This window comes from Macrobrachium rosenbergii, chromosome 8 (assembly GCF_040412425.1).
Source record: "Macrobrachium rosenbergii isolate ZJJX-2024 chromosome 8, ASM4041242v1, whole genome shotgun sequence".
Taxonomy (NCBI): Eukaryota; Metazoa; Arthropoda; class Malacostraca; order Decapoda; family Palaemonidae; genus Macrobrachium; species Macrobrachium rosenbergii.
The window spans coordinates 35,344,766-35,370,401 of NC_089748.1; the positions used below are offsets into that span (position 1 = coordinate 35,344,766).

Consider the following 25,636-nt stretch of genomic DNA (forward strand, 5'->3'; position numbering starts at 1 on the left):
AACTAATGAGGCTAGATGGCTGCAATTTGATATGTTTGATGACTGGAGGGTGGATGATCAACATACCAATTTGCAGCCCCCTAACCTCAACAGTTTTTAAGATCTGAGGGCGGACAGACAAATAGCGATGTCTATAATAGTTTTCTTTTACAGAAACCTTAAAAAGGGAGACTGATAGAAACGTTATAGTGAAGTGTACTTGAAAATAATTATACATTCCTTTTACTGTACTTCCGTTCATATTCTCTTTCTTCCATCTGACTTTCCACCCTCTCCTAACAATTGTTTCGTAGTGCAATTGTAAAAGGGTTTCCTCCTGTTACACCTTTCAGTCCTTTTACTGTCAATTCCCGTTTCAGCGCTGAATGACCTCATAGGTTCCAGCGCTTGGCCTTTGGCCTAAATTCTACATTCTATTCTTTTAACGTTTCTGTCAGTTTTCGTTTTGATTCAGGAACAGATGTTCTGAAAATCATCATCACACCACCAAATTGAAATCAAAATTAGGAGATTAATTTGATGGTGTGTCTTAGAAGGGATTATTCTTGCTGGATTTTTTTTTTAGCTATAATTTTTTTTCGTGTTGTACACATATTTTGTCAATTGTGTAACTTTAAGGTGCTCTGGGCTCCTTCTGGTTGAAACAATCTTTTGATAAATGTTCACAGTTACGTGTCTGTACCTAAACTACTGTATATTTCCATCGTCTCTCACTTCCCCTTTTACCAAAATCAATACTTTCCACAGATCTCATTCGTGACGCTGCGTCCTTTTATTTTTTCACCTGCTGTGTTTTAAAGTTACGATAAAACATGGCCCTGTAATTAAGCAGCGTATTTACTACAGCCAGCTTCTAGTCACTCGGTGTATCGGCGAAACCACACTCGGTGTATCGGCGAAACCACTGTTATAGGATTGGAGACGGTCAGTGTTAAGAGAATCACTTGCTCTTTGTTGTCGACAAAAGTAGTGAGACAATTGTAACCAGTCCTATTCCATACTACTTGCTATCAATCAGCATTACAACTGAGCGCCAAAATGACCTTCAAAAAAGCTTATGCGTATTTTAATTCCATGACAGTGACCAGACTTGGTGTCATTTTTGCTGATGTTTCTGTACTCAGAACCATCACATAGCCATTTCTTTGTATAAATAGCTATCGGCAATGTCAGGGTTTTAGAGTATCTTATCTCGGAATCAAGATCTAGTGCTGAAACCTTCTTGTTTCAATTTTATCTTTTAATCTGTAAAGACTTTTTAGGAAACAGGCGTCAAGTGATAATGATTCCGTGGGGAGGGAACTGTCAAGTCTAAATGATTAATTAACAAGATATTTAATATAAACACAATAACCTTAACTAACTCAAGTTATAATTTATGAATCATTAAAATATGTTTGATATTACTAACATAGCTTTGCAATGATAAGTTGAAGAAAAGGCTTTCTCGGACATATCTTGTGACTGACAAGGAAAATACTTGGTTTTAACTATTTTAGGCATATTTTTACTACCTGACCAACGATTGAGAAGCGAAGACGTCAAATTTGACTGTTTTCAAGTTGAAGTTGTCTTCTTAAGGCCTGTCCAACTGTGAAACGTTATTTGGAAACAAAGTTTGCAAACTGTTTCCAAGAAACTGTTTGCAAACAAAAAAGAATAACTGTTCAGACATTTAGTATATTTTTTGGAGTACGCAACAATTTATCAGTCTTTAAAAAAAATAAATTACAGTACTTTTATTGTATGCGAACAAAGTGTACATCAAACATCGGTTAAATTGTCCAATATGTTACAGATTTTATTTGCAGGCGAAATAAAGAAATTGGAAAATCAGATACAAATGATTCAGACACAAATGTTATAATAATGAGCAAGAGTCGAAAACTTTATTGCATTAAATTCAGCCAAATTATTAACAATAAATGCAATTAGTTTCATGGTGAAGAAATTAGAATATTTTGTCAAATCAGAAAACGTATCCTTGTTCTTGTTACATGAAATGCGTAACAGAGTTTAGAAGCTGGAAGTTACAGAGAGCTGCCCTATACACAAAAGAAAATACAAAGGACAGTATAATTAAATGAAAATGACTGCCCTAGGTAATCCTTTGCGACAAGATATTTGGGAGCATAAAGGTTTACCAAGCTGTCTTGCTAAAGTGATGTTCCTCTACTATTTCTTAATAGATAAATTTACAAGCTAAGATTCCTAAAAACTCTATTCAAGAGGAGACGTGATAAGATACTTCCCGTAGCGGGATAATGCCGTCAGTGCACCTCATGCGGTGCACTGTAGGCATCACTTTGCAGCGTCCCTTCGGCCCCTAGCTGCAACCCTTTTCATTCCGTTTACTGTACCTCCATTCATATTCGTTCTTCCATCTTACTGTCCACCCCCTCTAACAATTGATTCACAGTGCAGCTGCGAGGTTTTCCTCCTGTTACGCCTTTCAGACCATACCGTCAATTTCCCTTGCAGCGCTGAATGACCTCATAGGTCCCAGCGCTGGGCCTTAGGCCTAAATTCTATATTCTGTCTGTAATAAGATACAGACAAACTTTTCTTACTTGGAAATTAGAAGGAACTTAGAGATTTGCAAAGAACATCAAAGAGATTTGCAGAGACCAAGATGAAAGTAGATTGCTATGCTGTAATCCGTACGACAGGGAGGTTGCTGAATGTGAAATTGAGATTCCTATGCTTCAGGTACTGCATTCTCCCGGTTTTATGTTGTTCATCCCCAGTGTCTGCCAGTATGAGGGCGTCGGGGTCCTTTAAAGCTGGTCTGTGGAAGAAATGAATAGCCTGTCAGTTTACAAATTGGAAACAAACATCTTAGTCTGTTCAGTATCTGAGATGTATATATATATATAACCGGATCAGTAGCTTCTGCCGTAAATGTATATATATATACACACAATCATTAAGCTACAAATGTCCTTTAATATCCAATTCGCTCTACCTGGGAAATAATATACTTTCATATATGTTAACAATTGATGGCCGTGTGGTTTAAGGCGTGTCACTGTAGTCCTCAGTTCTTGTCTTCCTTGGTTCGAGCCCGCGAGACGACGAACTTAATATCAACTAAAAAATTCCCTTTGGTTAACATATATGAAACTACTGTAGACTATTTCCGAGGTAGAGCGAATTGTGTATTAAAAGACATTGGTAGCTTAATGCTTGCATATGAATCACGGTGATGTGATAAAATTCATTCATATACACACTATATATACATATATGTATGCATGCATGTATGTGCATATGTACTGTATTGTATACATATATATATATGCATATGCATATATACAGTATATATATATATATATATATATATATATATATATATATATATATATATATATATATATATATATATATAATAGAGAGAGAGAGAGAGAGATAATAGAGAGAGAGAGAGAGAGAGAGAGAGAGAGAGAGAGAGAGAGAGAGAGAGGGAGATGGGGAGGGCCATTTGCTGGAACGTTAAGTGTTTATACTGTAGTTGAAGGTTTTGACTCCTGAAGTATGATCAAGAACCAATAACTCACGGACGCTATAGTACGCTCATTGAGCGTTCATGGGCTGGATCCAAAAACTACACCAAGAGAATCAGAGAACGGAATTAAAGCTTATAAGAAGAATTTAAACCCAAGAGAATTAAAAATTCTATATGACTACTGCACTAAAATGGAAAACTGCAGTATCTGCAAAATTTTCGAAATTGAGACATGCCACCTACTGGGTTCGTGAAACACCAATACGCAAGTTACTGCAGTTTCAGAATGATTATTCAGTGCTTTATTTAGGGGGTCCCATTTGCAGTATCTGCAAAATCAGTAGCAAGGCAAGGGAGTATCTACAATTTTTCTCAGTTTTGTATTTTTGCAGATACTGCAGTTCTTCCATTTTAGGGCAGAATAGTATAATGGCGTCAGTTTGAAGAGAACGCTATTATAGGGAGGATGGTCAATATAAGTTGAGGCAACTTTTGAATTATTATTAAAATTTTTACTCATTGTTGTGAATAACAACACAGAAAGTTGGAGCTTTTAGTTTTCTGTAAAAGAAAACTATTGAGATGGCTTTTTGAATGTCCGTCCGCCCTCAGATCATAAAAACTACTGAGGCTAGAGAGCTGCAAATTTGTATGTTGATCATCCACCCTCCAATCATCAAAAATATCAAATTGCAGCCCTCTAGCCTCAGTAGTTTTTATTTTTTTTAAAGGTTAAAGTTAGCCATAATCATGCTTTTGGCAACGATAAAGGGTAGGCCACCACCGGGCCATGGTTCAGGTTTCATGGGCCACGGCTCATACAGCATTATACCGAGACCACCGAAAGAGATATCTATTTTCAGTGGCCTTGATTATACACAGTAGCGGCTGTACAGAAAACTCGATTGCGCCGAAGAAACCTCGGCTCGTTTTTCACTCGTTTACTTATAGACGCCAGAAAAATCCTATTAATTAACTAATTATTTTATTCCTATTTTCTAAACTAGGAATTCTCAGGAAAAGTATCAGATCATAAATTTCATTCAAAAGGGTCATTAAATTATTTTATAAAAAAAAATTGAAAAATGTTACATTTCTTCCCAACCAGATAAAAATCTGGATGGATTCCAGTGACTCATATCTGGGTGGTATGACTCATGTAAGGTTTCAGATGTTGTCGGCGATGTCAAATTTTAACACACCTATGCTATTTGATAAGAGCAAGATAAAGTCACAAGGGATTTGTTATCAACTATAGATTACATGCAAGTGGAATGTGTAAATATTATACACTGACCATTTTTTCTAGTCAGTTCTGGGTTGGCTTCCAAGGAATGTCTGTAGTCGGTGAAAAACCAAATCTTCAAAATTCCAAGCAAGATACATAATAATTTAATCATTACCTACTTTCAAATTCATCTTTTCATATTTTCTATAAATATTTAACAAGTATAACACAGCTTCAGTATATTCCCAAACTGCCTGCATAAAATGGTCTGACTTTAGACATCATTATGAGGTCATGTAAAAGTTCCTTGTTGCTAAAATAAAAAAAACATATCGAGAATAACTTTCAATTCTTAATATATTGCTATAATTACGAAAGAAATTGCAAATAAGACAGGAACATATTCAAAGTACTTACGAAAACAGAGTTAGATAAGAAACGAGTAAAAAATGCGCCAAAGTTTCTTCGGTGTAATCGAGTTTTCTGTACAGCGTATAATCAAGGCCACCGAAAATAGATCTATATCTCGGTGGTCTCGGTATAATGCTGTATGTGCCGCTGCCCATGAAACCAGAACCACGGGCCGGTGGTGGCCTGTCGTACATCGTTGCCAGAAGCACGATTATGGCTAAATTTAACCTTAAATAAAATAAAAACTACTGAGGCTCGAGGGCTGCAATTTGGTATGTTTGATGATTGGAGGGTGGATGATCAACGTACCAATTTGCAGCCCTCTAGCCTCAGTAGTTTTTAAGATCTGAGGGCGGGCAGAAAAAGTGAGGACGAACAGACAAAGCCGGCACAAAAGTTTTCTTTTACAGAAAACAAAAAACTTGTATTGAGAATAACTGCCAATATATATATATATATATATATATATATATATATATATATATATATATATATATATATATATATATATATATTTCTGTAATTACAAAAGAAATTGCAAATAGGGTAGAAACGTATTGAGATTCTACTTACGAAAACCTTGAATATGGAACAGCCATGATCATGAGACTTGTGTTTTGAAAGGAGAACTGGAAAATACCCTCAAAGTACCCCACAGGCGATGACAGGTCCAGACCAAAGCACTGTAAGAAATGCCAGGATTTTCATTAGGAATATTAATACTACAAAAATTCTTAATCCATTAATGATTTCTAAAATGAGTAATTACATTTTTTTGGCTCATTAATACGTCACAAGGATGTATTACGACTGTGATGACAAGGAATATTAATTTATTGTTTCGAAGGGAGGGACGTCAGGAAAATAATGCCATGATCTTAATGAAGACTGTTATATCTTGCTCCTAAAAATATATGACCCCTAAGCACAACACCTTAATGGTTTCTAAAATGATTATTTATATTATGTAAATTAATAATTCATGAGCTTTGATTATGATTCCTGCGAACATTATATTTTTTCGATTAATAATTCACGAGCCTTGATTATGATTCCTATAACAAGAACACACACACATATATATATATATATATATATATATATATATATATATATATATATATATATATATATTAATTAATAATTCACGAGCTTTGATTATGATTCCTGTTACAAGAACATTATCATTTTTTTAAATTAGTAATTCACGAACTTTGATTATGATTCCTATAGCAAGAACATTATTTTATTTTTACGAACGTAATTCGGGAAAAATCGACATAATTGTGGCTTAAATATCAGGATTCCATGCACAGTGGGTTTTGTGTTAGTGGGTGGTCAAAGCATGCAATGAAATCTCTTTTGTCGATGCTGATTCAGTGGAGAAATGTGGTGATTTAGATCAGCCCAGTATCCAGTCTTGTAAATCACTTTGGGGAAGTACAGTTATAAGAATTTCCCACGAAAGAGGAAGTACAATTATAAGATTTTCCCACGAAAGAGTATCTTTTAGTTTAACTTACCTTAGCGGAGGTATAAACACACACACACACACTGGAACTGAACATTCTGAACGGTAGTAGTTTTGAGGTGAATTGTTTGTAAATGATTAAAAAAAAAAAAAACGCAAAGCGCAAATAAAATCAGGAAAAAGTTGCGCCTTTCCTTTAGGTATTTCATACTAAACTTGTAAAAAGGACTGAGGTTGGTAATATAAAGATTTTTAACTATGGTCAGTGATGCATGATAGACCAATAGAGATACCTTCATGACATGATGAACGTTGTACTTATAGAAATACCTTCATGACATGATGGAAGTTATACCAATAGAAATACCTTCATGACATAATGAAAGTTGTACTAATAGAAATACCTTCATGACGTGATGGAAGTTATACCAGTAGAAATACCTTCATGACATGATGGAAGTTATACCAATAGAAATACCTTCATGACATGATGAAAGTTGTACTAATAGAAACACCTTCATGACATGATGAAAGTTATACCAATAGAAATACCTTCATGACATGATGAAAGTTGTACTAATTGAAATACCTTCATGACATGATGAAAGTTATACTAATAGAAATAGTACCTTCATGACATGATGAAAGTTATACCAATAGAAAGATGAAACTTATACCAATAGAAATAGTACCTTCATGACATGATGAAAGTTATGCTAATAGAAAGAGTACCTTCATGACATGATGAAAAGTGAAGTCATCGTCGTAGTTCTCCATCTTGACGGAGATCGAAAACCGTTCGGAGGAATTCTGAAATAAGCGAGTAAAATAAAATGTACACCATATGTAAATTCACCTGCACCTAACCCCAGTCAGATGCTTGCCGCCCCCCCCCCCCAAGTTGAAATTCCCTTTGTAGCTAAACTTTAACCCTTACAATATTTGATACATTTGGATATAGTAAGAGTTGACAATTAATTGAGAATTGAGCTCTGTAATTTCAAATACAGGTTTACTAATTACTGATATTATTGCTGAACTTTCCTTCATTCACATAGATAATATTATATACATTCGAGAATAGTATACTTTACTCATTACAGAATTGGTACATTAGTTTTGTGTAACTTTCTTTGGCACCCCCCAAAAATATCTTGGCCCCACCTAGGCACCCCCAAAAAATATCATGGCCCCGCCTAGGCACCCCCAACTGATAGAATGCCAGCTACGCCACTGGACTGACCGTGCCGTAGCGGACTGGCAAAATATTCTTCAATGGGATTCACACTGTACCGGACCGGCACGGACAGTCTCCTTCAAATCTATTCATTATGATATATGCGTAGGATTTGGCTTCAATAACTCTGCGAGTTGTGAAGTTTTTGGAGAACTTCTAAACCTTATAAAGAAAATTTAATTATCTGTGACATAACAGGATATGGACACACCCCTCTTGATTAGATATCGGGGATGTTTTGTTAGACCGAAGCTCAAATCCAGGAGCCTTCATAAGATATTTATGTCGTTTTGCAAACACTGGAGTCATTAAGTTTTATTTGCGGGGCGGGGGGTCAGATCTACCCTTCCCTTGAGACAAAAGGGATTTGTTTTTATCTCAAATTTTCGTTTGCTTTGATCTTACTGAAACTTATTGTATAGTGATTTACCTGATTAACCATTTGAGGTGTTACCTATAACAATCTCTGCCATAAGGCTTTCTTGTGGTGAGGAAATATTTGTGTAAATTTTTATATGTATATCTCTTCTCCCTAGGGGGGGCTAGTGTTGTCAGTGCACCTAGCGCAGTGCACTGTAGGCAGCGTCCCCCTTCAACCCCTAGCTGCAACCCCTTTCATTCCTTTGACTGTGCCTCCGCTTATATTCCCTATCTTCCATCTTACTTTCCACCTTCTTCTAACATATGCTTCATAGTGCAAACTACGAGGTTTCCCTCCTGTTACACCTTTCAAACCTTTTTACCTTCAAGTTCCCCTTTCAGCGCTGAATGACCTCATAGGTCCCAGCGCTTGGCCTTTGCCTAAATTTTATATTTCATTCTAGGTATATGCCTCTAGATTAGGTTACAGAAGGAGAATGCTTAGTACTAACAGTATATTGATCTTACCATATTTTCAGGGAAGAATGCTTCTCTCCTGCAATCCTTCTCTTGAACCCCCAGTGTCTTGGCCGACGTGATTTGGTAGTATATATCCTGACTGTACTGGTAATGGACAAGTCTGCAAAGAGAAAGGAAACTCTTGGAAAATAAAAGACCTAGACAAAGTGAGTACTTACGTAAAAGATATTGATTTACAGCTTATCAGACAGACTTGATTGAAATTGATAAAGAAACACAAATACTCACTATATTCGTTATCATTGGCTTCTTTATAATTAAAAAAGAAACTGTTATCATCATTCTTGAGTACAGTCGTACAGTTCAGCTGTTTGGTTTAACTTACAAGTGGCTTCGTTTTTGAGTAATGTATGCATGTGTATGCATGCACAAGTACTTATATACATAAAAGGTATATATATTTATTATTATGTACACCGTTAATTCAAATTTGTATTGAACAAAATGGAAAATGTACAGAATTTCTTGTTTTGCTTTTGCACTGAAGAATGGAGGAAGATGACAGAAAATCCACTTATGCTTCACTTAATCATCCATAAGCGAGGAATTGGCAGCGCCACTTACAAAAAAAAATGCCAAATCTACCAAATCATCACCCTTTCTCGTGTAAAGTTTGAACGGGGTTAAGAAAATGTGGCAACGGTGCCAATCACATTCGAGTCTCAACCCTTCGTAGCCAGACAATAGTTTCTGTTTTCCCTGACAGTAATTTATAATTAGCTAATGGGTTTTTCGGTCGTTAAAATTGCTATGTCATTAACATTAATCAGGATTAATAGGGTCCTCTATTCATCCTGACGATAATATAAGGAGATTGCCTGTCACCTCTCTTCTCCATTCGTCAGTACAGAAGCACAACACTAAGATCAAAGCATTACACTTGGACCCTGCTTTATATTTTAGTTTTCTGTAAAAGAAAACCATTGTGCCGGCTTTGTCTGTCCGTCCGCACTTTTTTCTGTCCACATTTTTTCTGTCCGCGCTCAGATCTTAAAAACTACTGAAGCTAGAGGGTTTCAAATTGGTATATTGATCATCCACCCTCCAGTCATCAAACATATCAAATTGTAGCCCTCTAGCCTCTGTAGTTTTTATTTTATTTAAAGTTAAAGTTAGTCCATAATCGTGCGCCTGGCAACGATATAGGTTAGGCCACCACCGGGCCGTGGTTAAAGTTTCACGGGCCGCGGCTCATACAGCATTACATCAAGACCACCGAAAGGTACATCAATTTTCAGTGGCCTTAATCATACGCCGTACCGGCTGTACAGAAAACTCGATTGCGCCGAAGAAACTTCGGCGCATTTTTTACTTGTTTCACATTGCTCAATATACCAAGCATGAATTTGGTGTGTTAGGAAGTACGAAAGGTTTTAGAGGTTAATAATCCCCTGAGAAGCAAAAATGTCACATTGTTCGATGACAAAAGTCTCTGAAAGCCTTGGCTAGAAGATTGTCAGACGGTCTCTTCCCTGTCACGTTCTTTCGCTGCGAAAATCTGACTATTGTGTCCTTTGGTGCTTATATTCATTTGTTTGTGTATATGTTTATTTTTTTGACGTTCTTTTGCTCTGATTTCCTGACTGCTTTTTTTACGTGCATCTTTGTTTTTTATGTTTTTGTAATAATTTGATATTGATTTTTGTATCTCATATTTACAGTAGGTTCTTTTTCTCTTTCGTTACATGTCGACATGTTTTAGGTTCATCTTTAGATCTGTTTATAATAATAATAATAATTATAATAATAATAATAAGAAGAAGAAGAAGAAGAAGAAGAAGAAGAAGAAGAAGAAGAAAGAAGAAGAAGAAGAAGAACCACCACCTTTGGAGATGAATCAAGAACTCTGTACAAAGGAAGTATAAATGTGTTCAATATATGGGATGTGGAGTAATGAGAGCTGAAAGGGAGTTGTCAGAATCTAATTCGTAATTATGTAAGACAGCAATAAGAAATATTTAGATGACAACAACAACATTGTTAAACACATTAATCTAAGCAAATACTTAACAGTTAAATGGATGCCAACTTCGATAGGAACGTAATATGACTGCCAACTTCCATTTGAACCCAATTTGACTTTCTCTCTCTCTCTCTCTCTCTCTCTCTCTCTCTCTCTCTCTCTCTCTCTCTCTCTCTCTCTCTCTCGTGCTTATGCAGTTTCCACCACCTAATTTCTCGAAAGTGTCAAATCAGAAAAACCTCTCTCTCTCTCTCTCTCTCTCTCTCTCTCTCTCTCTCTCTCTCTCTCTCTCTCTCTCTCTCTCTCTCTCTTCTCTCTCTCTCTCAAGAAGTTTCAAATCAGAACTGTAATTCTTCTCTCTCTCTCTCTCTCTCTCTCTCTCTCTCTCTCTCAGAAGTTTCAAACCAGAACTAATGCTTTACCTTGTGGCATTGACGCGGACACCGTTAGTCTGGGGGTAACATTCCACTTCTTGACCTCCAGCTCCTTCGGATGCCCTCAGGGGGCATATCCTGGGGACGTTGGGAATGAGGCACCCTCTCCTTCTTCTCCTGCTCCACCAGGAAAGCCAGGTCTCTAAAATGTCCTGTGATGATAGGATGATATATATATATATATATATATATATATATATATATATATATATATATATATATATATATATATATATATATATATTATAAAATGTGTGTATTTATCACTTAGTAATTCTAGTAATTCTCTTCCTAAATCCTTCAGGCTAACAAATAGACTTTCTATCTTCATTAAATAGCTTCTGAAGCAAAATATTGGCATCCTTCCTCAGCTGAGAGTAATTACGACTGCAAGAAAAGGTGATAATTGATAGAAATTCCGGGACGAAAGATGATTATCCTTCAACTATTGGTGCTCTAGATTATCCTTCAGTTATTAAGCTACTTCCAATGAAGACAGAAGTCTTTCTGCCGGCGTGAAGGAATAGACGGTCGATTTACCCTCCAAATCTGGAGGCAGGGTCTTATGAGAGCATATCGTCCTTCTCAGGCAGACTTTTTTCGGCCCCTAATGGCCTGTCCACACTAGCGGGCATGCCCGACGGGCACCTCCAGCTGTTTATATCTTTTCTAGCTTCTGAAGCAGTGGTTACCAAACAATCGCATCGTTCTGGCTCCATACTCTGTAGGTCAGTATAGTGGAACGGGTTATGGGAACAGTGTTTGCCTGTCGGGCAGTGCCCGCTAGTGTGGACAGGGCTTTAAGGCCGCCACGAACGTTCAGTTATACATGCGCAGTTATGCCTGCACAGTCGGCATGTGCAGGCGTAACTGAACCCAATAATGTTCAGTTATACCTGTGCAGTTATGCCTGTGCAGGCGAAACTGAATAACAGTTTTGCCTGCATGCCGACTGTGCAGACATAACTGCCCAGGCATAACTGAATATTAGTGGGTTCAGTTTTGCCTGCACAGGCCGACTGTGCAGGCATAGCTGCCCAAGCATAACTGAATATTAGTGGGTTCAGTTTTCGCCTGCACAGGCTGACTGTGCAGGCATAACTGCCCAGGCATAACTGAATGCTAGTGGGTTCAGTTTCGCCTTCACAGGCCGACTGTGCAGGCATAACTGCCCAGGCATAACTGAATGTTAGTGGGCCGACTGTGCAGGCATAACTGCCCAGGCATAACTGAATGTTAGTGGGTTCAGTTTCGCCTGCACAGGCCGACTGTGCAGGCATAACTGCGCAGGTGTAACTGAACGTTAGTGGCCTCCTTTACAGAATACAAAGCTCCACCTTCCAAACATGGCGCTTCAGTTACAAAACAGGATGTTGTCAATGTTTAAATTTCTTGCTGTTTTCTATTTTCAATCAATGTTTTAGTTAAGACCAAAAGCTAAGAATAGTCCTCTGGTATGGTCGCTAGTGTCGTGACATGCCGCTCAGATGTAGCAAGTTCTCGCCTCCCCAAGGGTGATGAAAAATCACTGGCTCTGTATCATGATCAGTTACTGCTGCAGTGTGGGGTCTGTGGTGGGAGGTTGAAACCAACATTCTTTGGAAGCTTGAATTTCAAGTCAGTGGCCCCTTTGGTGTGCTTGCTCCATTGCTTGAGAAATGGATTGGTTTGTCTGATTTCTTTTAAGATGTCATATTTTACTTCCCTAATGCAAAAATATCTTAAAAAAAAATGAAATTACTATTTTTGAATATTTTAAAATATTAACCCTTCATTGATTAAATGATCTGGTGAGGTTTTAATTTTTTCTAAAATATATCATTTTCTTGATTCTTTTCTGAGGTTTTAATTTTTTCCGAAAATATTGTTTTCAGTTTTCAGTCGCATTTGAAGGTATTGGAAAAAAAAGAATGTCAAGAGATAAGTTATTTCCTAAAGAATATTTAAATGTATTTTTATGAAAAATCGTTATTCATATATCATAAGACTTCGAAATTTGACTGAAAGCAAGTGTTTACCTTTTGACTTGACCTGTTCTTCATTTAACCCATTACCTCCGGCCACCTCATGAGGTGCACTGCAGGCATTACTTGAGGTTCTTTGCAGCGTCCCTTGGGCCCCTGGCTGCAACCCCTTTCATTCCTCTTATCTTATTGTACCTCCGTTAATATTCTCTTTCTATCATCTTACTCATCCACCCTCTCCTAACAGTTGATTCATAGTGCAGGTGCGAGGTTTTCCTCCTGTTACACCTTTCAGACCTTCCTACTGTCAATTTCCGTTTCAGCGCTGAATGACCTCATAGTTCCCAGCTCTTGGCCTTTGGCCTAAATTCTATACTCTCTTCTATTCTTTATCTCCGGAGAAAACAAATGATAAAGAGGAAAGAACAGCCACGCAGAACTTAAATCATTAAACGCTAACTTATCAGTACCGACCAAAACCGAGCCTTTAAGATCTCTAGCGGTATCTTCGTGCACGACGAAGTCCCTGGCGATCTCCTCCACGATCCTCTTCGGGATCAGCGTTCCCCTGCTGACGAAGTGATCGACTCTGTAGACCTTGGACGGATCGCCCACGGTGCGGGCGTTTGCGAGAGGGTTGTGGGCGGAGATGCAGTAGAGAGACGGGTCCTCCTTCAGTGGGACCAACGCCTCCTCAAAGTACCTGCGGCGATTTGATACGTTTTGACATTTGCGAGGATTCGATCGCCTTTCTTTTTCGGCTGTTGTCTTGTCTGAGTCAGAAATTATATGTATTATGTATATATCATATATATCATTACTGACAGGACCTCATTAAAACTGGATAGCATCTAGCGGAGATATTTATTCACGAAAAGTTGCTTTTCGTGAATAAATATCTCCGCTAGATACCATCCAATTTTGCTGAGGTCCTGTTAGTGATTGCATTAATGCACAGAACAATTGTGTAAGTGATAAAGTCAATAGTATATATATATGTGTGTGTGTGTGCATGTGTGTGTGTGTGTGTGTGTGTGTGTGTGTGTGTGTGTGTGTGTAATGTATGCTCAGTTGTCACAGTAAAAGCTTACCTCACAAAATTCTCAGCAAGGCCATACCCCGACTCGAGCAAAATCAGGTTTTCTAAAGTTGGAAATGTTTTCAGGGCGAAGTTCAGTGCTTCCTTGAGGAGCCTGGCCTTTTTGCAATGTGAATGGTCGTTTCGGTGACTGATCCAGTGCAGACCATCTCCATTTCGTTGGAGGGAGTTCTTGGTGGCCTTACGATGGAGGATATTGAAAGGATTGTCTTCGAAGGGCACTCCTTGTTTCATTGCCCTGATTTCTTCCAAAGTCAGGTGGTAAGTGGAGGTGTGTGTGGAGTTCCTAGCTGTGTTTAGGACGTTGAAACTGGGCAGGGTAGGATCTCTAGGACAGAAGTCCTCATTCCGTGCCAGAGTGCCCACGACACTTCGAAAATGGTGTAGTATCGAGGGCACGGGAATGAATGCCCTGCTCTCTTCTTCTCCTCCTTCGTCAAGGTCGGTTTCACTTACGTGAATTTTCAAAGGGTACTTGCCCAGAAGGCGCAGCGTCCTTTGTAATGGCTTCTGCAAGGTTAGGATGAGATTAATTCCTGTGCCGGACGTGGCTCGTAGGATGTTTTCTACAGATCTGTTAGAAGTATAGAATGACAGATGCTTAGAAAATACTCTAAAGGAATTCTGATATTGCATACTACATTAGTTCACATTTTTGAAGTACTCTCTCTCTCTCTCTCTCTCTCTCTCTCTCTCTCTCTCTCTCTCTCTCTCTCTCTCTCTCTCTCTCTCTCTCTATTAATAATTATCAAAATACTGTGAGTTTTGCTGGATCAAAATACTATAAGCTTTGCCAACAATTGTTTGCATATTTTCTTGGAAACACTAATGTTACTGAAGCTTTTTCTCAAAATTAGTCCAGATTTGTGAAGTTTTTAATCTCTCTCTCTCTCTCTCTCTCTCTCATAATAAATATCAAAATACTATGGGTTTTCCTGGATGAAAATGCTGTGAGTTATACCAAAATATTTTTGCTCATTTTCATGGTAACATTAATATTGGAGAAACAAATCCAGTTATGCATAATATACATTTATTTAAATATAAAACTGTACAAAGAGCTTTCGGGAACCTGTTTGGAGATTGAAAAGGAGAATCGAACAAATTCCCGAAAGCTCTCTGTACAGATTTGTCTTTAAATATATGTACATATACATAACTGTGGATTTGTTTCTCCATTTTAAGACTCATGCTACCATGAGTATTTTATAACGTTAATATTACGAAGCCAACTGGTCTCTCAGTTATTCCTCTCAATGATTCAGGCGAAATCTTCATTCGCTGATCAACGCTGACTCTCACTCCTCTTAAACATGTTTCCATGTGAGTTTGACAGCTGTCTAGAGCATTATGATCTGAGTACTTCAGCAGTGCTGGTCCTTTTGTCAGTGTAACTAACCTCTGCAGCATTTTCTCGTCTTTGGTAGTCACCACCATCAGGATTGGAGAAGCAGCAAGAGCACTCGACAGCAGCTGGTGGGAGAGAAACGTTCAGGTACACAAGAAATCAGAGTCTCAGCAAAAACAAATAAGTATTGGTAAGAAAAAAACAAGTAAAAAATGCGCAGAATTTTCTTCGGCGCAAACTAGTTTTCTGTACAGCCGCTACGGCGTATAATCAAGGCCACAGAAAATAGATCTATCTTTCGGTGGTCTCGGTATAATGCTGCATGAGCTGCGGCCCATGAAACTTTAACTACTGCCTGGTGGTGGCCTATCCTGTATTGTTGCCAGAAGCACGGTTGTGGCTAACTTTAACCGTAAATAAAATAAAAACAACTGAGGCTAGAGGGCTGCAATTTGGTATTTTTGATGATTGGAGGGTGGATGATGAACATACCAATTTGCAGCCCTCTAGCCTCTGTAGTTTTTAAGTTCTGAGGGCGGACAGAAAAAAGTGCGGATGGACAGACAAAGTCGGCACAATAGTTTTCTTTTACAGGAAACTAATAGAAAAAACTTTGTAGACTCATAAGGAACAGATTACGTTCGCTTCGCCATACAGTATCCCAAGATGGTTCCCTGGGGGAGGAACCACTGAGTGCCGTTTCGTTAGTGCTTGACTAATGGTCAAGTGTAATCCTGTTGTCTTTCATTTTAAACAGTAGTTTTAGTTTTCTGTAAAAGAAAACTATTGTGCCGGCTTCGTCTGTCCGTCCACACTTTTTCTGTCCACCCTCAGATCTTAAAATCTACTGAGGCTAGAGGGCTGCAAATTGGTATGTTGATCATCCACCCTCCAATCATCAAACATACCAAATTGCAGCCCTCTAGCCTCAGTTGTTTTTATTTTATTTAAGGTTAAAGTTAGCCATAATCGTGCTTCTGGCAACGACATAGGATAAGCCACCACCGGGCCGTGGTTGAAGTTTCATGGGCCGCTGCTCATACAGCATTATACCGAGACCACCGAAAGATAGATCTGTTTTCGGTGGCCTTGATTATACAATGTACAGAAAACTCGATTGCGCCGAAGAAACTAAGGCGCATTTTTTACTTGTTTTCTATTACAGTCCACATGGTATAAAAAAATAGTGCACCAGTCGGTTACGATGATACCGGAAGCTACCTTAAAATGTAATCATTGTAAAATCAGTGCACACGTGCGCGCGTGTGTGTGAGTGTGTGTTTGTTTGTTATTGAGGGACTTAAAATTCCCCTCCGAAGAAGTAAATTTATATACATCATTTGGCTCCTTTCGCTTCGGGCACTGTAATTTTCCTCAGTTTAATCTCTAGTCGGGGTCGCTGTTTTTAATCAGCCTCCCTCAGCTGCTTTCTGTCTTGAACGGCTCATTTCATAATTGTTTTTGGCAGATGTATTACGGATGGATGGTTTTCCTGACTCCAATGCTCCCTATGTATCTGGGCTTGGGACTGGTACAAAGTTGGCTTGGCTTGTCTTGGCTATAATATATATATATATACATGTGTTTATACTTTTGCATTTGGCATTTTGCATACATATGCATTCATGCATTCATTTGCATTTTTGCATTTAGAGTCAGTTACTGTGTAATGTGTTTGTTGATTTAAGAATTAAATGGATATGCATACTCACCACGAGTAAGAATGAAATACTGGGTATAAATAACCAGTTTCGTCTTATGAAACCTGGGTATTTAACCTGTTTTCTTAAGAAACACTGGGTATAAATCTAATCTCTTGGCTGGGTAAAATTTCGGTTTTTTGGTATTTCTAAGACATCTTCAGGAGGATTCTTGAAGGTGTTCTAAGAAATACTAAAGAACAAACCAGTCAGGATTTATACCCAGTGTTTCATTTTTCCTGGTAGTGCATCGTCATATACAGGCTTCCCGTGTTCTAAGTGATTTCAAGCATAACTGGATATATGCAATGCCTTCATCTGTGTATGCTGTATGTACTGTATATACGCCTCTAACAAACGAGGACGATCTTATTATTATTATTATTATTATTATTATTATTATTATTATTTGGAAGAAGCCCACAAGATTCCTGTGTTAATTGTTTACTTGTAAATTAAACAACTTTTCAGGAAGGTGAACCCTATTCCATGGAAAACTGAAAGCCCAGTTTTTTGTTTGGACCATGATTATTATTATTATTATTATTATTATCCAATTATTATTATTATTATTAGGTGTTTATTAGGAATTATTATTATTATTATTATTATTCAGAAGGTGAAATACAAAAGTCCAAGGGACCACTGATCAAGCTTCAAAGAATATTAAATTAAAAAAAGAGGAACTAATCAATTAATGAATAGATAAAAGCGTATTAAAACGCAACCAGAATAATAATAGGGTAGTAATGCATTGCATCTTCGCTTGTAGCCTAATCATACCTCACTAGACTGGACTTGCCCCCAGACTGGTGGCAAGTGCAAACGATGGTGTCCCACAAGGGGTTCTTCTGGGGTGATAACGTCCGCTTCGTTTGCGCGTCTCATACTGCTCACACTTTCCGTATCGTCGGAACCTGTGAATATAGGAGTGTGGAGTTAATTAGTTTTCTTGTAATGCCTCTTTTTTTATTTTAACCTGTTTCCTATTTTGAAGTATGTGGTGTCTTATGTGGTGTTCTAAGCCTAATTTTGAAGTATGTGGTGTTCTAAGCCTGTTTTGTAGTAAGCCTATTTTGTATGTGTTCTAAGCCTGTTTTGAAATGTGGTGAATGTTTTGAAGAATGTGATGTTCTAAGCCTGTTTTGAAGTATGTGGTGTTCTAAGCCTGTTTTGAAGTATGTGGTGTTTAAGCCCGTTTTGAGGTATGTGGTGTTCTAAACCCGTTTTGAAGTATGTGGTGTTCTAAGCCCGTTTTGAAGCATGTGGTGTTCTAAGCCCATTTTGGAGAATTTGGTGTTCTAAGCCTGTTTTGAAGTATGAGTTGTTCTAAGCCTATTTTGAAGTATGTGGTGTTCTAAGCCTGTTTTGAAGTATGTGGTGTTCTAAGCCTATTTTGAAGTAGGTGGTGTTCTCAGCCTGTTTTGAAGTATGTGGTGTTCTAAGCCTATTTTGAAGTATGTGGTGTTCTAAGCCTACTTTGAAGTATGTCGTGTACGAAATTTTTTGTGATTATCTACACTTTTGTTCAGGAGGATCTCAGAGCTGGTTCATTATTTGCATTTACTGGTCCGCTGGTATGGTGGCTAGTGAGTTCGCTTCTCCCCCAGGGCGATGAAAAAATCGTTGACTCTGTATCATGGTCAGTTGCTGCTGCAGTGTGGGGTCTGCTGTGGGAGGTTGAAACCAACACTCTTTGGAAGCTTAAATTTCAAGTCAGTGGCCCCATGGGTTTGTTCCATGTGAATAGGTTTCACCTACTGAAATAATAATAATAATAATAATAATAATAATAATAATAATAATAATAATAATAATAATAATAATAATAATAATAATAATAATAATAATAATAATTGGGAAAAGCTTGTAAAAACTAAAAATGTGTCGACTCATACTTATCTGTAAACTATCACTGGATATGGACAATGCACTTGCTTGACTCACAAAAAATCGTACTAGAATTGTAGATAACACCAATAGATTAATTTCTAAAACTAGACAGCTTTCATATACCGCTATAGTGACATTCCGAGTCTGACTTTTCATACACTTAATAAAACAAAAACCAATCATGAGGTTAAATGTTTGACTCTTAAGTAACAAATCAGTTGAATCAAGTGTTGAAATTCCCGTTGGGGGTTAGTGCCGTCAGTGAACCTCACGGGGTGCACTGTAGGCATGCCTAAAGGTTCTTTGCAGCCTCCCTTCGGCCCCTAGCTGCAACAACCCCTTTCATTCCTTTTACTGTACCTCCATTCACATTATCTTGCTGTCCACCCTCTCCTAACAATTATTTCATAGTGCAACTGCTTTGAGGTTTTCCTCCTGCTACACATTTCAAACCCTTTACTGTCAGTTTCCGTTTCAGCGCTGAATAACTTCATAGGTCCCAGTGGTTGGCCTTTGGCCTAAACACTGTATTCCATTCCATTCTAAGTGTTCAAAGTGCAATTAATGACAATTCATAAAGAGTGCGTTCAGTAAACAAACCCTCCAAATGGTGGGTATCCTACCCCCATATGATACAGTATCCCAATCTCTTCATGTTAAGCCAGGTAGCAACCACATATCTATGTTGCCTATGCTTTCCTCTCTCCCTTTCTTATCTCCTTTATCTTAAATAAGGTAGCAGGAATATCCATGTACTTTAGGATAATGGCAGATAAGATAGTGTTTTTAATTTGAGTTATGCAACCTTGTTTCAATACCCTACAGTCTGAATTGCCTGGTTAATAACCAGGCAAGTGTCTGGGCAATGAATTTCCATGTATTTAGGGTAATGGCAGATAAGATAGTGTTTTTCATTTGAGTTATGCAACCTTGTTTTAATACCCTACAGTCTGACTCGCCTGGTTAATAACTAGGCAAGTATCTGGGCAGTGCCCAAGAGTGGTTTTGAACTGTGTGAAACCCTCCAGGTTTATGCCCCGTGGTCCTTTTCTCGTTTTGTTCATTTAGGCTTAATTAGGCTTAGTTGCTTAGCTCAGTTATGTACATTTTGTTTTGCGATTTTTTAGATGCCTTAGAAATTTGCAATGTAGTAATGGTTAACTTTTCATCAGGTCACATTTTGGTTATTTTTTATATGTCAGTTTTCAACAATGCAGTTGTCTGTTGATTATGAAGAATGCTGCCAATGTAAGCAGTACTGTGAGTTCAAGGCTTCAGCTGATACAGTATAATGTGGGCCTTTTTAAGGTATATATAATATACACATACACATATATAAATAAAGCTAAAATCCACGAAGGAAACGGAAACACTGGAGTGCTGCGAGGCCTTTCGACGCTAGGTCCTTTACCTAGCAGACCTGGCGTCGAAAGGCCTCGCAGCACTCCAGTGTTTCCGTTTCTTTCGTGGATTTTATCTTTATTTATATATTCATCACGTTCCATATTTTCGTGATTCAGTTATATGTATATGTATATATATAATACATACATATATATATATATATATGTATATATATAATGTAATTGAAGTTGTTTTATATTATGGATAGATATGACAACAGGTAAAGGAAAATTAATGAATAATCACAAAAAGATCGAAGAGCAGAGACAAGAAAAAAATATACATACCATATTTATAGCTGAAACCAAAAACTATATGGAACCAATCGCCATCATCTGTAATGATAAAGAATTGATGTCGTTAACCAAAGTATATATATATATATATATATATATATATATATATATATATATATATATATATATATATAATTATATACATACACACATACATACCAGTACATACAAAAATACTGAAAAAGTAAGTGTAACCTCTTATAAATAATGTAACATCCTACAAGCAAATATGATAGCCAGTCCCCTAAGGTATTGTAAATATGGAAAGGCTGTCGATATATATTTATCATTTTACCTATTTTTAAAGTTCTGTTGTTCATGTAGCGAATATGGAATACCAATCTGTTTCAAGTCGGGATGAATGTAATACCATCAATTTGATATGATTTCCATGGTCACGGATGGAGATAATAGGTATCTTTGAGTCAGAACGGCATACGTTATCTGACAGGAACAAGAGCTTTTAAAGCAATATAATTACATGTTCATTTATAATAGGATCATTGTTAGAAATATTGTAAAAAGGACTCAGTGTTGATACCCATGCTATAATGATCAGGGAATTACAACTTATCTCTTCACTACAAATTATCTCTTCTCATGAAGAAATTATCTCTTATTTGAAGAAATTGATGAACGCCAGTCTCATGAAGTTAATAAATTATCTCTTCATTTAGGAGACACCTTGAGGAAATTGATGAACGCCAGTCTCATGAAGTTACAGAAAGTGTTAGCAAAATAACATTTTGTTTTCGACAACAGTAATCACTGAAGTAGATACAGCCCCTATAAAAATAAGACAACAGCCCCTGCTATTTAAGCATCCTCGAACCGGCGAATTTTTCCGGATCCCCCTGTGCATATAACTTGCACATCGTCATTTGCGTCATACACTACAAAAGCCCCATCTTTCACTGGTGTACTGGAAGCAAGACTTCTAAAATATACGTCTTGTTACCCCTCCCCCCCATCCCTGTAATCTCATGAGCAAGCCATTTCAAGCTAGCCCGAGTTCGAGTCTCCGGCCGGCTGATGAAGAGTTAGAGGAATTAATTTCTGGTGACAGAAATTCATTTCTCGCCATAATGTGGTTCGGATTCCACAATAAGCTGTAGGTCCCGTTGCTAAGTAACCAATTGGTTTTTAGCCACGTAAAATAAGTCTAATCCTTCGGGCCAGCCCTAGGAGAGCTGGTAATCAGCTCAGTGGTCTGGTAAAACTAAGGTATACTTAATTTTCATTTCAAAATTCTTATGTTCATCATCTTTACATGTAATTGCTTTTTGTTCCTACACAAATGTAAACCTTCGATCTTTAGTTATGAAGCTAAATCCTTTGTAAAGAACTTCAGGTTTGTATGTTCAGGAAAATACAAATTGCTCTAAAATTTTGCCATTTTTATTTTTGGCATCTCGCTCTTGTATATTATTATTTCTCAGCCTTTCAGTCCTTTACATATGGTAAGCAACAGATAATTCATGAATGGTGGCTAATATTCTTTTGAGCTGCCTAGTTATGGTGATATATACTAAAACAAGTAAAGTGAGTCTGTAGATGAAACTTCAAAAGTAGGTCTATCTCTTTCCCGGGCAAAAACATTTCAGCTGACGTTGTTTACTCACCAAAACTCTTCTTGCAGCCGGAGATGGTGCCGAACCTCTCTGGGGCCTTTTGGACGTCATTTCACCTGATGATTAAGAAGATAAAAGTGTAAAGAATTTTTGAGACTATGTTTATGAAACTGAACGTTGCTTTCCGCACTTCTGTAAAGTTCCCCGTAGGGCCGTGAGGCTGCACTGTTGGCACCACTTAAGGTTCTTTGCAGCGTCCCTTCGTCCCCTAGCTGCAACCCCTTTCATTCCTTTGACTGAACCTCTGCTCATATGCTTTTTTCTTTACGCAACTATTTCAACATTCATTTCAGCGCTGAATAAACTCTCAGGTCCCAGTTCTTGGCCTTTGGCCTAAATTTTATATTTCAGTTCCAATTCCAATCCTGTAACCCCATATAAAAATGGGAACAAGCTGGAAAGAAGAAGAATGTTTTCATAAGTATTGAATGCTTTATGAGAGGTGTGTCGTTCCATTCAAGAATTACGAGGCATTGCTTTCCTGTTTGAATTTGTATTTGATTTTTCAGACTTTGTGGAAGACTCGGTATGTACTGTAGAAAACACAGGCTGGACAGTGACATCAGATAAGAATGCCTACTTCACTATTAATATTTTTAATGTTGTCGCTGTCTTCTAACTGTCACCTCAACGGAGAGGTAAGTGAAACACCTTAATATTTAATCACTGTTACCAGAAATTGATTTATACCCAAATGTTAACTGGAATTTTCATTACAGATGTGACTCGATAATCACGAAGAATCCTGACCACTCCAGGTTCCGGAGATATCTCACCATTTAAAGGGAAAATCCCATAGCATCTGAGATGGTATGTCTGTTCATAGTACTTTTCAGGTGTCTGAATAAGGTTCTTTTTTTTACCCTAAGGCGTTTCTGCACACACACACACACACACACATACACACACACACAAATTTATTTACGTCACAAGGAAGCTCATTTCAGGTATGAATTTTCAGATGAGGCTTACAACTTTTTACTCAAACTTATTTCTCAAGGTTTTTGTAAACACCCAAGGAGTTTTTGTCTCCAAAAATCTTTGACACAACGAAGTTTTCTGAAGGAAATGTAAGATGCTAAAATTTTCACCTTTTTTGTTATTGTGACGCCCATTTTCCAAAATTTTGGGTGGGAAAGATCATTGAATTACACCGTTTTCGAATTGGTACACAAGACTCAATTCTCTGCATTTTCGTCAGAATGTTACACCGGCAATTTCAGCTGATTTATACACATCACCACCATAAATCACCACCAATTTCTAGGCCATTTTGGGACAACTATTGCTTCACAAATTCCGGCAAGATAGCCATTTTTTCCTTACGATTTCGCAACCCACAATGACCATTCTTTTGTGAATCATGAAGCCAGTTCTTGCACAAATGCTCACAAATCACCAGCACTTGAACTGAGCAACGTTAACAAAAAGGAGATAAATGATCAAGGTCTAAATAAAAAAAAAAAAGATCAGAGAGAGAGAGAGAGAGAGAGAGAGAGAGAGAGAGAGAGAGAGAGAGAGAGAAAAGTATCTCTCACGCACGTTCCAAATCACTTCTAATCCGCAGAACAGTCACAAGGAACAGGCCTTGATTCTCTCCGCGCACGAGGAAAAGTCGAGCGGGAAATCCTCCGCGCCAGCATACGTAAACAATTGCAGAAGCAGTCGCTCTTTCCCCTTTGATATAACACGATTTATCCTCCTCTGCTTTCCTTTCCCTCGATAATTTATTTACCGTGAGAATTTAGAAACCTGATAGAATATTTTACAGTTGTATGGTACAAGGGAATGCCGTTATAGTACTACAGACGACGAGCGGGAAAGATCAGTGCGAAGGAGAGGTTAAAGAGATTGATTTTAGTTGTCTCGTCCTCTTGAGGGGAGATGGAAGAAGAGGAGGAGGAGGATTGTGTATTCGGTAAGGAAATCCTTCGTTTTCCTCATTTGAAAAGTGAAAGTATTGTATTTGTGTATGTATATATCTCTATGTGTATCTTATGTGTTTATATATGTATATACATGTATGTAGAGAGAGAGAGAGTACGTGTGTGTTTTTTCAACATTGTTTCCTAAGTATGCATGATTAATTGCAAGTGCTTACTGATACTTTTTAATCAAACAATTAATTCCAGACTCTTAGTCTTAGGCTTCAAAAACGTCCACAGAAACCAGATATACAGTTTTCTTGTCAACTTATATACCCAGTCTCCTTCCAACACTCACTCAGTATGCCGGGATCGCCCAAAGAGGCCTAATAGAATCTTCGTTAAACCACGGAACATTTTACCCGGTTTTCCTGAAGTTTCTACGAGGAAAAGATGGCGGGGAGAAAGTTGTCGGAGTTAGTCTTCCCATTCCAAAACATTCGGACATTTTTGTTTTTTCCATGATGGTAGTTTTCTGAAAAGAAAACTATTTAATTGTGCTGGCTTTGTTTGTCCAAAAACTACTGAGTCTAGAGGGCTGCAAATTGGTATGTTGATCATCCACCCTCCAGTCATCAAAGATACCAAATTGCAGCCCTCTAGCCTCAGCAGTTTTTATTTTAAGGTTAGAGTTAGCCATAATCGTGCTTCTGGCAAAGATATAGGCCAGGCCACCACCGGGCCATGGTTAAAGTTTCATGGGCCATGGCTCATACAGCATTATACTGAGACCACTCGATTGCGTCGAAGAAACTTTGGCGCATTTTTTACTTGTTTTTTCGTGGCCTTTTAGTCAAGATTTCACGAAGCTGTTTTTCCTATACGTTCATTATTATTGGGAAATCCAGTGTAGTTCATTTTTTTTTCAGTTGAGAGATTGTATACATTTTAAAAAGCATGGCGTGATACCATTGTTCGATCCTTCGAACAGTGGTATCATGGCTTTTTCCCGAAAACGTCATGTTGTCTCTCTTTTGTCTCAAAATTCCTCCCAAAGGGATCTGCTGACTTCGTAATGTTTTTCCAAGGGAGATCTGCTGACTTGGTAGCTCTACAAAGGAGGTTTGCTCTTGAGGGGATTTGCTGGTCTTATAATCCTCCTCAGTGCATGTACTGGCAGAGGCCTGTTACTGGATTTATTATCCCATAATAAAGTCCCAGAATTTCAGGAGATTCGGGGGGACCAGATAGTCTCAGAATGGCGTACTGTTTTTGCAGATATTGAAA

The 25,636-nt window shown here is 37.8% G+C and overlaps 2 protein-coding genes across 4 annotated transcripts in view; one reads left to right on the forward strand and one right to left on the reverse strand.

Moving 5' to 3' along the window:
- Nucleotides 1-1,660: 1,660 nt before the first annotated feature.
- Nucleotides 1,661-15,649, reverse strand: LOC136841108 (protein O-linked-mannose beta-1,2-N-acetylglucosaminyltransferase 1-like). Its single transcript, XM_067108155.1, has 8 exons — nt 15,612-15,649; nt 14,205-14,786; nt 13,588-13,816; nt 11,138-11,301; nt 8,741-8,852; nt 7,348-7,425; nt 5,718-5,827; nt 1,661-2,788 (listed from the first exon to the last, which is right to left on the reverse strand). The coding sequence occupies exons 1-8, from the start codon at nt 15,647-15,649 to the stop codon at nt 2,647-2,649; spliced, it is 1,455 nt and encodes a 484-aa protein (XP_066964256.1). The 3' UTR covers nt 1,661-2,646.
- LOC136840698 (transmembrane protein 248-like) overlaps nt 8,757-25,636 on the forward strand; it is a 44,235-nt gene continuing 27,355 nt past the window's right edge. The window contains exons 1-3 of one of the 3 annotated variants that reach the window (XM_067107488.1): nt 8,761-8,898; nt 22,994-23,122; nt 23,204-23,294. The gene's annotated coding sequence lies outside the window, so the exon portion shown is untranslated. Of the gene's footprint in view, nt 8,899-22,993; nt 23,123-23,203; nt 23,295-24,382; nt 24,403-25,636 lie in introns of those variants that run through there. The other 2 variants (XM_067107489.1, XM_067107491.1) reach the window with 2 other exon arrangements.

Bases quoted from the DNA above. Each gene is read 5' to 3' on its own strand.
- LOC136841108 (XM_067108155.1), bottom strand. From the start codon at position 15,649: ATGGTGGTGACTACCAAAGACGAGAAAATGCTGCAGAG. The intron at 14,787-15,611 runs GTTAGTTACACT...TACTTCTAACAG, and splicing joins GACGAGAAAATGCTGCAGAG to ATCTGTAGAAAACATCCTAC. The intron at 13,817-14,204 runs GTAAGCTTTTAC...AAATCGCCGCAG, and splicing joins CTTGCTGAGAATTTTGTGAG to GTACTTTGAGGAGGCGTTGG.